The sequence below is a fragment of the Rattus norvegicus genome, chromosome 9 (assembly GCF_021556685.1).
Source record: "Rattus norvegicus strain SHRSP/BbbUtx chromosome 9, alternate assembly SHRSP_T2T, whole genome shotgun sequence".
In the NCBI taxonomy this organism is placed as follows: domain Eukaryota; kingdom Metazoa; phylum Chordata; class Mammalia; order Rodentia; family Muridae; genus Rattus; species Rattus norvegicus.
The window spans coordinates 97,089,156-97,102,312 of record NC_141542.1 but is presented as its reverse complement, the minus strand read 5'-3'; the positions used below and the strand labels follow the sequence as shown (position 1 = coordinate 97,102,312).

The window sequence follows — 13,157 nt, the reverse complement described above, 5'->3', positions numbered from 1 at the left end:
TCTGTTCCTTGCTACTGAACTATACCAATTGTGGAACAGGGCTTTGGTAAAGAGAACAGGAAGTCTGTTGTGGCCAAGACAATTTGTAGCGGTCTAAAAGCACAGACTTCTCAGAAAGGAAATTCTTTTTAAATGTATTAATACCCTTAACAAGTAGGACTCTTTATCCTTCTATTTCGAGCAAGTTCCTTGTGCTCTAACAAAAAGCACTCTAAACAAATATAAAATAAGTGGAAAGGAACCAACGTTTTGAGAGTTTTAACCTCATGGAGGCCTTGTAGTTGTTTCAGACAAATGTTCCAGTGCTATACTGAGAGACTTAGCATGTTACAGTGTGCACACACATGCATATGCACGTCCCCATTGTCAAGCCATATTTGTGTTGTACAAGGTATTTGCCATACACAAAAGTTGCAAACAATGTCCTGGATTTATCACAGTGTTTCATGAGCAAGACTCAACTCCAGTGGTCTTATTTAATACAGGACCATTATCATTTCTGACTATAGAGCACCAGGGATCCTTCAAGCACTGTACATACAATGAGGTGGGTTTCCCTGCTCTACACGAGTGATTTCTAGCCTCATGTGTTGTACATGGATATTAACTTATGTATTTGTCTAGCTTTGTTTTGTTAGGTCACTAGCAAAATAGCCATGTGAGTGCACATCCTTATATACTGAACCCAGCTCTTGAAACTGTGTTACCAGTTAGGTAACTCACTCTTACAGCCAAGTAGTGATCCTAAGAGGACAATAAGTTTGTGGTGTCACTCTGAGCCTTGTTTGGAATCATGATACTCTACTTCCCATCAGGCCTAAGGAATATTTTAGAACAGCTGTAATTTAATAAGTGAAAATAAAAATAAGGAACTAATGTCATCATTTTTGGAAATAAGGAAAAATATTGACACCCTTCTTTTGTTTAACAATATGAACATATGGTTTTTTTTATGTTATAGAAAACAAACTTGTCACCTTAATTTGTAATACTTTCTAAAAACAAAGCAAGTAGCCCTGTGTATCTGTGAACTGTATTTCCAAAGTCATTCCTGGACCACTGACATCTAAATAAGAATCCTCAAGGCTCAGTCTAGACAGAGTTCTTAGTATTCACAGAGAGACTAACAACAAAGCAGCCACTTGAAGGTGGAAATAGACAAGGAATTAGAAACAAAAGGAGTCCAGATATTGATAACCTGACTTCACTGCACTCTACACAGAAATAACCACTTCCTGGTCTGTCTGCAAACTTCTGCTTCATCCACAAGATCTACACTTGCTCTCTTTGTCCATACTAGGCTTACATTGGCAGTCCAGCTGTAGCATCCTCTTTCCTATAGGAGCCAAGATGTCCTGAAGTTTGGTGAGCTTGCCCTGGAGCTATACTTCAAGCTGAGCATTACTTTCACTGAATGGAGTGCCAGGAACACTTTTTTCCCTGTTATTTTAATCCTCTGATCTTAGATTCACATGACATTCTTCCTCTTTCACATGGTGAAACCCATGCTTCTTACATGCATGAGTGTGTACATACGCCCAAAGACACTTCCATGTATCATATGCATTCACACGTGCACAGGAATGCACAGGTTGACATATACAGGTGCACACACATACACCCATGAACAGCATGCATACCTACGGTATCTGTACACACACTAATAACACACCCTTATGCACAACCACAACCGCACACCTGCACTCACTGTATAGACACACTCATGTGTTACACTAATCACATGCACCCACTGAGCCACTGGCCACACCCACACATAGGAGAAACTCTAATGCTCTCCTCTACATTCACATGTCCTTACCCTGAACACAAACTACATACATCCACTCGGAAAATTCAACAGAGAGCCAGCTAAGCGCTCTATTGAACATGAAGGTTATGGCAGTGACAACAAACTATTTTCTCACATGGGACTAGCACTAGGGCTGAAGGGAACATTCAGAGAAAATCCCAAGTCTAAGATCAGGAATGATCCGCACAACACAGCTATTGCTGGCCGAGCTGGCTGCAGCACCCATGAAATCAGAAGACAAAACTCCAAGACCCCTCGTGTAGCCATTTTTCCTAAACCAACAGTGGGGTTTGAGATTCGTACCTGTTTCAACCACTAATCCAGAAGCATGCCTTCCTCAGGACCAGTTTAAATAAACTATAGTTTGCATCTCAGAAACTCTTCGGAATCATTTGTGTTTGGGGGAATGTGTGTGGTATAAAAACTCTCGGTGGTTGGTACCATGAGTGGGACCGTCAGTCCTTTGCCACATAACCATCAGAGTGTACAGACTGAAGGAAGCCCATGGCCGTGATGCAATCACTAGGAAACGTATAAACCAAAAGCAGAAGACAAAGCAAGTGAACACAGCCTTTGAAATTCTACTCTAAATGTGTCAAGATGTACTTTACATACTGGTTTATGGGAACCTATTTAATAGAATGTTATTAAGTAGCTATTCGTTTGAATCTGTGAAAAATCCCTTGATTATTTCAACAGAAAATAACATTGAAAACTTGACCTGTTTTTTCAAAATCCAAATTTATTGTACTTCTCATCTGTGTGTATACATACCACACACACACACACACACACACACACACACACACACACACACTCTTCCTAAAAGGGGCAAAGTTAGCATGTTACTATTTACACTAGGATTTTGTAAGTTTTTGAAACTCATTTCACATTTATCTTAGCATGACCAGCAGGCCCAGTAACAAAAGATTCCAACAGAAACAAGTCACAAACACAGATGTTTCCATTTGTTCCCTCTCAGTAATAAAACTCATCTTAAAGCTTTTGACTCGAGCAGATGAAGCAGTAACTAGGGGGATTCTCGTAGTTGTGTTTTTGAGGCTGTTTGGCTTGTTGTAGTTTTACAGGGATTAAAGCAGTAAGGGTGGGGGAAGCCTCTCTGCCCAGCTCTATGACAACGTGATCTGGTGTTTATGGTGTAGTGATTCACTCCGCGCTCTCAAGATGGAGGGCTTAATTTCTTTTCATTGTTCCTCCCAGACAGCCACGGTTTCTTGGGATATCCGAACACTATATTCCACGGTACCAGAAGAAGCAGAGCACAGGGCAGAAAGTTTGCTGGTGAAAGAGGTAAATGTGGTGTTTTCATTCACTGCTCTCTGAAAACGTTTGCTCCCACCCCCAGCCACCACAGCAGGCAATCTTAACTTACTTAATACTACTATCCTACACGTGCTCATCTGCAAACGAGAATTTTACGGATTCTCTCAATCACAATGTCTTTAACCCTCCCGGCGGCCCTCCATCTTTTTGTAGCCATTTTTGATTATGTGGTAATGGTTACGTTTTAGGATTCTCTCTCCTTTGTTCGTTTCTTTAAACGTCCACACTGAGAAGTGTTTGAGGATGTTAATCGAAAGATTTGATTTGGTTTGACCACTTCAGACAACGTGTGTAAAACGAAGAAGACCAAACTTGAGAAGGATGGATTGTAGAATATGTGTTTAGAAATATAGTTCTCTTGACTGCTATGAATAGAGGTGATGACAAATTTCTCTGGGCAACTTGACGGACTGATGGGAATTCAGTTGGTGGAACAGCCTCTTCATCTTCTAACCAGACCAGGCTACACACAGCAGTTGAGCAGTAGGACTTCACAGGATAAAGCCAGCCCCCGCTTTACACCCAGTAGTGGGTTAGAAAATAGAATAACACAGTTTAGCTGATAAACGGAGGGTCTGAATGTCCTCTTTAATTTAAGGAAGTGGCATGTCCTGATTAGAGTCCTGAGGATTCTAATAAACTTTTATGATAGCTAATTAATGAGTTAGACTGTTTAACCAGGTCATCTTGTATGTCCTCCATGGTAAACTGCACGTTCTTCATAAAGACCCAAGATTTGGGTACTGGATTTAGTCCCTGATGCCTAGTGGGTTTTTCAGTAAAAGAGAGTAGAATCTTTGAAGAACACTTCCTTTCTTACTGCTAATTGTTAATATATTTAACGTCTTTTAAGCTGTTGATTTCAATACAAATAAGAAATTCATCAAATAATGTCTGATTATTTTATTTTTAGATTCATAGTTACATCATTTTCAAATGATTAGATTTTTTTCTGCTTTTCAAATAAGTGTATTACATCCTTAATTTTTTGTCTTATTGTATAATGTAATATCCCTCAAATTAATGTTGAATAACAATGTTAATATTGAATGTTCTGTTGTCCGATTTATTTTGATTTTAGGGGGGGGACGCCTTTATTACCTTTTTCATTCTATAAAATACCAGCGTTTATGTTGTTTTCTGATACTGCATAATTGCCTTTTAATGCTTCTGCATGGTTCCCTTTCACCAGAAGACCTAATCAATTGACATAATGCTCATCTGATATAGCCCAGCACTGAAGCAGAGCTCATGAATTCTTTGCATGCTTACTTGAATTTCTGATGTGAAATTTCTTGTCTCTCTTGTGCTATTGCCCTAATCAGCTGTTAGATTCCCTTCTGCTGTTTTATTACAAGATTTTGCATCTATAGACATGAGTACACTTTGCACCTTATACAGGAGTACATTTTGCATCTATAAACACGAGTAAAATTCATTTCTAGATTTTACCTTACTCTGTTGGCATTACAGAAAAATCTACCTCTAAAAAAAATATTTTGGGGGTACAACAATAGTGGCTAAAAGATGGACAGGATACTACTAAAACTTCTAGGGAACAAATGTATAATTTTACAAGGACACAGTGAATGGAGAAGAAACCTCGTGTGACTCCATTGATACCACTGGATGATAATGAAGTCACTGAACAGCAAAGAATGTGTTCCGCCCACAGCCACATAAAAGCCAGTGCTGAGAGTAAAACGAGCGAGGTCAGCTTTAGAGAGTTCTTACCACACACGTGAGCAAAGGATGCGTGCATTTTTACCTACAAGGTTCACGTGCTAACAGCTCCCAAGAATCCCAGATCCCCACCTGGGCTGAAATTGTACCTGCAGTGCTGGTGGCTGCGAAGATCCTAGAGTGTTAAGTCAGATCTGCCCATCTGTCCGTGTTTTCCATGCCTGTGGTTCACTTATCTATGTTTGTGTGGCTGGCCATTGCCTAGGAGCAATTGAGCTCCAAAACTAACTACCGGGGAGATCAACTTGTATTTTTAGGTTTTGGGTAGTGATCAAAATTAAGGTTGATCTGCTATCTCAATGAATTAAATAAGTTTTCATAAACTAAAAAAAAAACTATATCAAGTCAAAAAAGTGAATAAACTGCACTTTTTCTATGTCGGTGTCTAGGGCAGGTGATTAACTAGAAAGACTGCGCCCAGAGTCCCCACAGAAGGGTGCTCAACAAAGACTTCACTGTCCAGTATTGAGGAATATATTGGAAGGTCTTTTTCTCTTACTCCCTAAGAAAGAAATTCTACATGAATAAACATTTAAATTAGAGAAAAACAAAAAAAAGTTGCAGAAGGGTAGGAAAACATTTAAAATGGAAACAAGGAAGACTGACAAATTTAACTCTGTAAATGTTTAAATTTCAGTATGACAAATAATATCCTAAAAAAAAAAAGCCATCACCTACAACTCTCTATATTTTCATTTATATGCAGGATGCATATAAATTCCTAACAGTCAAATTTTTAAAGATGTATTTTTTAGTTTATATGTGTGTGTGCCTATGTGAGTTGATGTGCTCCCTGTATATGCAGGTAGCTATGGAAACAGGACAACAGATCCCATAGAACTTGAATTTTATGCACAGTCCTGGGTGCTAGGAACCAAACATGGGTCCCCTGAAGGAGCACTTAGTGCTTTTAACCACTAAACCATTTCTCCCATATCCAGAACTCTGTAGATTCTAATATGAAAAAGACAGCCCAAGGGAATGCATCCTAATGATAGCCGTAGGTAGGTAAATACAGTTAGCCAAGCACCAGGTCTTTGTCCCATGTATGTGTGGCCTTGCAAACACAAACTGAAGCAAATTTTTCATGTAATTGCTGAAGTACAAAAAATTAAGATGAAAATGTGTTATTATGGTAACAGTAAAGGGGAGATGCCATCACCATATGGTTCAAAGCTTTTGAAGGGTGATCCACAAGTAACCTTAAAGCATCATATATGTGTGTGTGTGTGTGTGTGTGTGTGTGTATGTGTATATGAGTGTGTGTGTATGTGTGTGTGCGTGTGTATGTGTGTGTGCGTGTGTATGTGTGTGTGCGTATGTGCGTGTGTGTATGCGCATGTGTGTGTATACAAGCATAAATATATGCAGATATCGCAAGCATGTGTACTGCTGATTTGGAAACTTTTAAATATCAATAGGGATTCTGTTTAAAACACTTCATTAGCATATCTCTATTTTGTATTGGTATGTCTGTCTATACAAAACATATGTATTTTCAAGCCATGAATGGTGATATTTAATTCCAGCACTCAGGAAGCAGAGGCAGGTGGATCTCTGAATTTGAGACTAGTCTTGTCTACAAAGGGATTTCCAGGATAGCCAAGGTTACACAGAAAAACTCTGTCTCAAAAATCAAGTGTGTGTGTGTGTGTGTGTGTTTGTATTTCTATATATGTATAGATATAAATGTATTTAAATATCTGAATATCTATGATACATTGTTATGAGATAAAAAAACTAGTCACAGATTTGCAAAGTTTGATATTACTAATGACATAAAACTCATAAATCTGTGCATAAGCATACAAGATTAAGCAAGATTAAGTCTTATAGGGCAAAGATATATGAAAGTGAATTTGTCAATTGAAAACACTTTCTGAGTAATGAATTCAAACTTTTTTTAAATGCTGCCCAATTCAAACCCTCCTCCACTGATCTTAAATAATGTCATGTCTCAAAAATTAATGTTGTCACATAGAAACCACATGTGTTCAGTGCAGGAGGCCTCTCAGGTGAGTGGGCTCCTCGTGGTCTGCAGTTCATTGTTTCCAGACCACTGTTCTACAGTTTCCCATGTCCTTCACTCTGCAGTTCTCTGAGAAAGTCACTGTTGCTACAGGAGGACTAGCAAAATTTGCTTCTTTTGTTAGTTCATCCCTTTGCTTTTGTTCCACTTTGATTGCCTTTCTTTTTTCTTAATTTACTCAAAGTGATTTTATTGCTTGTGTACAAAACAGCACTGATTGCCTTTCAACCATTTGCAGACTTCTTTCTCTTCTACTCCCAGTTTCCTATCTCTCAAAGGAAGAATTCCTCCAAAGAAGGGAAACAAAGGAGGAAAGAAATCATTTTATTTTCTGTTAAGGTTCTGTATCATCCACAGCCCAAAAGGCCCTGGATTATGCTTGGTTTGAAAGATGGAGAAGCAGAACCTGTGCTTTCCAGTCTAGGAAGCAGGAAAATCCTACTTACAAATATCCCCAGGTGGTAGTGCAATGGCAATAGCCAGGCTGGCAGGGGGCAGATAAAAGGAAAAGGGTTTACAGAGAACTGCTTTAATATGGAGAAATGCATGCGAGACACACACACACACACACACACACACACACACACACACACACACACTACCACCACCACTACCACCACCACCAAGAGAATTGTTCTGAAAGAAGAGCCTTAACCCCAAATACTAATAGCAGCCAATCATTACCGCCTACTTGCTTGGTGCCAGGTAATCATCTAAACCATTCACTTACAATAATTACGAACAAATGTTACAGCAAAGCATCCTCTTTTAAAGATGTGGAAACCATGTCAGAGAAAGATTAAGAAACTTATGCAGGCAGTACCGTACAGGCAAGAATTTATTCAGTATCTAACCCCAAGCCAATGAGCAGGAGACCCTGGACTTTTGATTGACAACGCTCACAGCCAATGTGAAGCTTTACCCTAGTGTCCGCTGGAAGAAATCTATCCTAACGACCATGCTGCAGCCTCTGCCCAGGCTATCCCGGTACATATAGTTATTAGACTGCACAGTAGGAACACTGCTAGAGTTTCTCAAACCAGATAAATAAACCTAGCACTAAAGTGAACTCAGACATTTGCAGGGTTTTTGCAGAATGCTGTACTGGGCTTCCTTCTTGTTCCAGCCTGTATCAAATTGCCCAGTGACTCCATGTGGTGGCAAGGACAAATGTCGTGGTTGCTAGGCAACAAATTGGAAAGAATCTAGTTTCAATACATCTGGCTCAGTAAAAAATCTTGAATTTTCTCTCACATTACTCTACACTGACAGTTCACAGCCTTTCCTCAAAGGCAGTGGACATTCTTTTCTTTAGTCTGGAATGACTTCATACTTTTAAAGGGAATTAAGTAAAATGAACCCTGTTTCCCTTTTTTTGCCTAGTGATTTTCCTCCCTGACTAGTAGAGGAAGCTCAGGTATTTCCCACACAAAAGTATAGGCTCATTTCATATCTACAATGTTGCCAGTTATGAAAACACCCAGCCACATTTCAGCAACAATGTGCATTCAGGACCCCAGTTCAGCATCCTGCAACACAGGCAGCCTGGTTTTACAGCCTCATCCACAAGCCTCACATAGTTAACCTGCCTATGTGCACAGAGTGTGGCAATCTAACCTCAGCTCACTCTGACTCTGGACATCAATTTCTTTAAAGCCTACACTTGCTATTTCCACTGGTAACAGAGAAACAAGTCATTTATTTTGGCATGCCATTAGTATTTCTGCCTCAGTTTCTCCATCTTCTATAGGACCATTGTCCTAGTGGGGGTGATCCTGAAAATAAAACTAGCAAAAGTGTGGGGAAACAATGGCTTGGAAAGATTGTCTTTATTCTCCGAAGTACTTTATGCACCTTTCTATAACCATTAAAAATAAAGAAAATCAATGCTCCTGGGGAAATGCAGGCACCACTCCCACTGGGGACCAGAGCAATAAAAGAGTCTATATATAGAATTCAGGGTTCCCGAGCAAAACTTCTATAGGAAAGTTTTTGTTTAAATATGCACAAAGGGGTAATATGAAACTGAGTTCACTAATTAAAACTAAGCTGCTGGTTTACTCTCTCTTAACAAAAGAAAATGAAGGCAGCAGAGTGAACAACACGAGGGCTCACAAGAAAACAGGCCCTGGGAGCAGATGAGCAGGTGGGGGAGACACCAGCCAAGGACTAAGCCTTCAAGTTGCGTTGAAAACAAAGCCCGTTTGGTTAATGGAACCCAACTTCTCTATAGAGCAAAATTAACACATCATGAGGAGAAAATAATAAAGTCATGAATATAGGTCTTCCTTTTGTCCTAGAATAAGATACTCAGGGACTAAGTGCTATGGAAACAATACTTAAAAATAGAAGCAAATTCCTTTACGCCTCTGGCTAGGCTGGTACACAGATGCTCACAGGCCTTATATCCATCTTTATGTAGACAGTAAAGAGTTACCATGGAAAGTTCATATTTTATGTAGGGATTCCAAACTAGAAATAGTAGAGTTCTCCAGGAAGAGAAGGAAAATAGAGCTAATGATTGAAGAGAAATATATATAAATATATTTAAAATATATATAAAAAATATAAATATATATAAATATAATATATGTTATATTTAAGGGAAGGAAACTTTAAGAAGCTATAGAAAATGTATACTAAAAGCTCAAAAGATCTCATACTTTGAATTAAGACACAATTAATTCCATACTAGCAGAATATTTTGCAGAAACACAGTTCAAAGTATTTGCAAGTACTAAACACACACACACACACACACACACACACACACACAAACACACAGAGTAGGGTGGGGAGAGGATTCACTTTCATTAGTAGACATCCATTCAAACCATTTTAGAAGCAAATACATTATAGACTATTTTCCAGATTTATTTGACCATGGATCAAGCAATCTGTTTTCTCCTACTATTTTGAGAAACACATTTGATAAATGCTGGCCTTGAGCTGATACAAAGAAATCACCCTGAACTAAGGACCCAATATATTTCAATTAAAATAGAAGCAGCTATCCAGTAAACCCAACATGCATGCTTGTCTTTGGAGCATCTGCTAATGATACAAAGGAGGAGATTGAACCTCCAAAAGCAAGAAAGTGGTAATTTCTTCTCTGAACCAAATCTCTACTGTTGATTCTTATTGGTAAGATCAAAATGTCTGCTTTTGGCCATAGGTGGCTCATTACTAGGATACAACTCCCACACAAGCATCTGAGAAAGCAGTTCTGTGGACTCTTCCTCATCAAGCAAATTGTCAGAATAAGCAGGGCCAACTTCATGGTTCAGGTCAACAATAATGGCCAGGGAGGCCAAAGAAACACCTTTTCAGCCGTTAAATACCACCTCTCAATCCTGTGACCAATTAATAGGCTATTTTTTAGTTTCCCTGAAAGTAAATTTGGGTCCAGGAGCATAAACATGTTGTTACTGCTACTGCCCCCAATTTAGTTGATTGGAGTTAATTATGGCAACTTTGTGAAGTGCCAAATTCTTTAAATAGGAAGTTTCTTCCCCAGTGCTGTGCTGTGATTGTGGGTCCTGGCGTAGTTACGCTAGTGTGGAGGTAATGAAAGGTATCAACCACTGACTGTGGGGCTGGACTGGATTAATTATTTAGCACGCACCACATCACTAAGCAGATGTTTCCCAATCCTTGCTCCTGAAGAGTACAGCACCAGGAAAAGAGTCACACACCTGTGTTCAGAGTTACCCTTCAATCTAATGAGCAACCCCCCTGGGTTTTACTGAGACAAAGAAGCAAGGCCAGGTTCACATAGCAAGAAACATAACGAAAACACACGCAAGGATAGACTGGTTGCTGAGGGTGGTGTCAAAGCCTGAAGAAAAGTTGGACAGACATGAGGCTACTAATATCCCAGGACGGTGCTTATGCAGACTTAGAATAACTATGATAGCAGTACCGTAGTGGTAAAAGTAAAGGCCTTTAGGAGATAGAATCTGTCAGGATTTGGAGAATGAAAAGGAAGAAATAGAGAGGAATGTGCCAAAGGTCACTGATACATACAGCTTGGACTACTGTGGCATTAACTTAAATAACAGATGCAGAATAAAGTAATGATGATTGGTGCTGGCTTTGAAATATGAAGAAACTAGTGTACTGAGGCAGGGGGTAGTAGAAAGGAGGCAGAGAGAGGGAGGGCGAAGGGAGACAAGGAGGGAAGGAAAGGGAAGAGAAAGGGAAGGGAAGGAGACAGAGACAGAGACAGAGACGGAAAGATCATACAAGAAAGATAGAGATTCAGAAAACAGGAGAAAGTTGGCAGCGGATGTTCTGGGTTTGAATGAGAGGCCAGGACTCTTAGTTATGTCCCCAACTAAGGAGCTGTTAAAGAGGATCTTGCATAAACTGCAGAGATGGGGGCAGAGCTGGGGGCAACCAAGAAGTGGTATAGGAAGACTGAGAACCAATACTCTGAATCAAACAAAGATGAATGGCAAACATTTACGACATAAAACACAAGCTCAGTGAATGTGGTAATTTGAAGTCATTAAAGGCCTTAAGGAAAGTTTCAGAACTTAGTGGTATGCACTGGCTATAGTTGTATTACATTATACCCCAAGGAGATGTGGGAAATGTTACCATGAAACTTTTATTTATAAAGTGCCTTGGGAGTAAGTTCAATAAATATGTTGTGCTTTCCAGACAGAATACTTTAACACAGAGAGAAGGTAAAAGTTGTTCATTGAGTCAGGTATTGATCTTGAAGTTACATACCAAAGTACCATTCATGAGGAAAAGGCAAAATTCCCCAACATAAAAAGCCCTGTGCTGAAAGAAATTCATACTGAGGAAAATGCTGAGAATGAGCTTTCTTCCTCTGTCTCTCCTCCCTGTCTCGCCACCTAGACATTGTCAAAAGGCATTCGGTGAGTTCAGGAGAAAAGTGGGAAGTCCAGATTAGAAGCCAGGTCACATGGCTTCCGGGAGCAAGGCCTAGGGAGGTGTAAGAGTTGGAGTCAGCTTGAGGTAATGTCAGATGAGCTTCATGCTGCTCCCCTTAGTTAGCTAGAAGGAATGTGTGTAATGGTAACATTTATCTTGTTTCAAGAAAACTTGATCTTATTTTTGTTCATGGATAAGATGATGAGTTTTATGTCTGATTTTGGACCGCCAGGCACATTAGTATGAATCCACTCATGCACAGTGCCTTGGTTTAGTGTATTTAATACAGATGGTTTTGTACCTAAAGAGGGTGAGATCAATAAATATGAAAGTCTTTCAATAGTTTCTTTGAGAGAATAGGCTGCATTCATAACTAAAATGGATTAAGTGTATGCCTGCCCTGAAAACACTGGACAGCAAAGGAAGGACCCTTAGACTAGCGGCCAGTGTTTCTTACTTCAGAACTGACTTTCGTTCTATAGCATCGGGCTACAAAGACCATTTACATCCCTCAGAGCATTGAGAGGCATGAAACATTTGACCCCAGTCGATAAAAACAACTATATTCTTTCCTAACAAAGTTAGGATCAATAAAAATATTTCATTTGTATATGTATGTTGGCTTTTATGGTTGATAATTTTATCAGTGAATGAGGTTCTTGTTTCCAGGATGGAGGGGTTTTTTGGAAGTTGGAAGACTTTGTTTGGTGTATAGTTTTTAAAAGATAATTTTGAAGTAAGGCTTAGTTTCTAGCCTTGAAATTTTTAGTGGGGATATTAAAGGATATCAAATAGAAAATTCCATGGAGATAGTAAAGGTCAGTTTTCCTCACTTGGTCTGCTCTCATCTGTGCATGAGCATTCAATTTGTATCACAGCTAGACCATAAGTTAGAATGTTCAAAAGCAAACTGTTAATGCCATATTTACTAATACTAAGCACACAAAAGACAAGAAAGATAAATTAAGTGCATTTACAATTGAGTGGTTTCAGGATAAAATATACCAGGAAAAGTACTGATGAAAACATTGGAAAAAAATATCATGTTTCATATTAGTAACCTGAAGAAATTAATCTTCTGTTCACTAAAATCTTAGAACAATAGTCTTAGTAAATACAAAGAAAGGGCCATTCTAATTTAAAGTTGGCTTCTTCATCTGAACAACCCCCCTCCCATACAATGTTCAGCAGTGGGGAAAAAAAAACCCAAAAACCATGTGTACCAGTTGGGAAACTTGGAATGTGATACTATAAATTCACATTTTGAATTGAAACTGAATCTTCTGGTCATGTTGAATTATAACCCAAGTCTTGTGTTTACATGAG

General features: G+C 39.1%; 1 protein-coding gene across 49 annotated transcripts in view; it reads left to right on the top strand.

Annotated features, from left to right (window-relative positions):
- The window catches only part of Dock10 (dedicator of cytokinesis 10), a 257,968-nt gene that overhangs the window by 122,608 nt on the left and 122,203 nt on the right, over positions 1-13,157 (top strand). For all 49 annotated transcript variants that reach the window (XR_015628577.1, XR_015628576.1, XR_015628575.1 and 46 more), the window contains exon 3: positions 3,032-3,121. Coding sequence is in view for 41 of the 49 variants with exons in the window: in XM_087565510.1 (XP_087421636.1) it covers positions 3,032-3,121 (90 nt within the window). In the remaining 8 variants the exon portion in view is untranslated. The remainder of the gene's footprint in view (positions 1-3,031; positions 3,122-13,157) is intronic.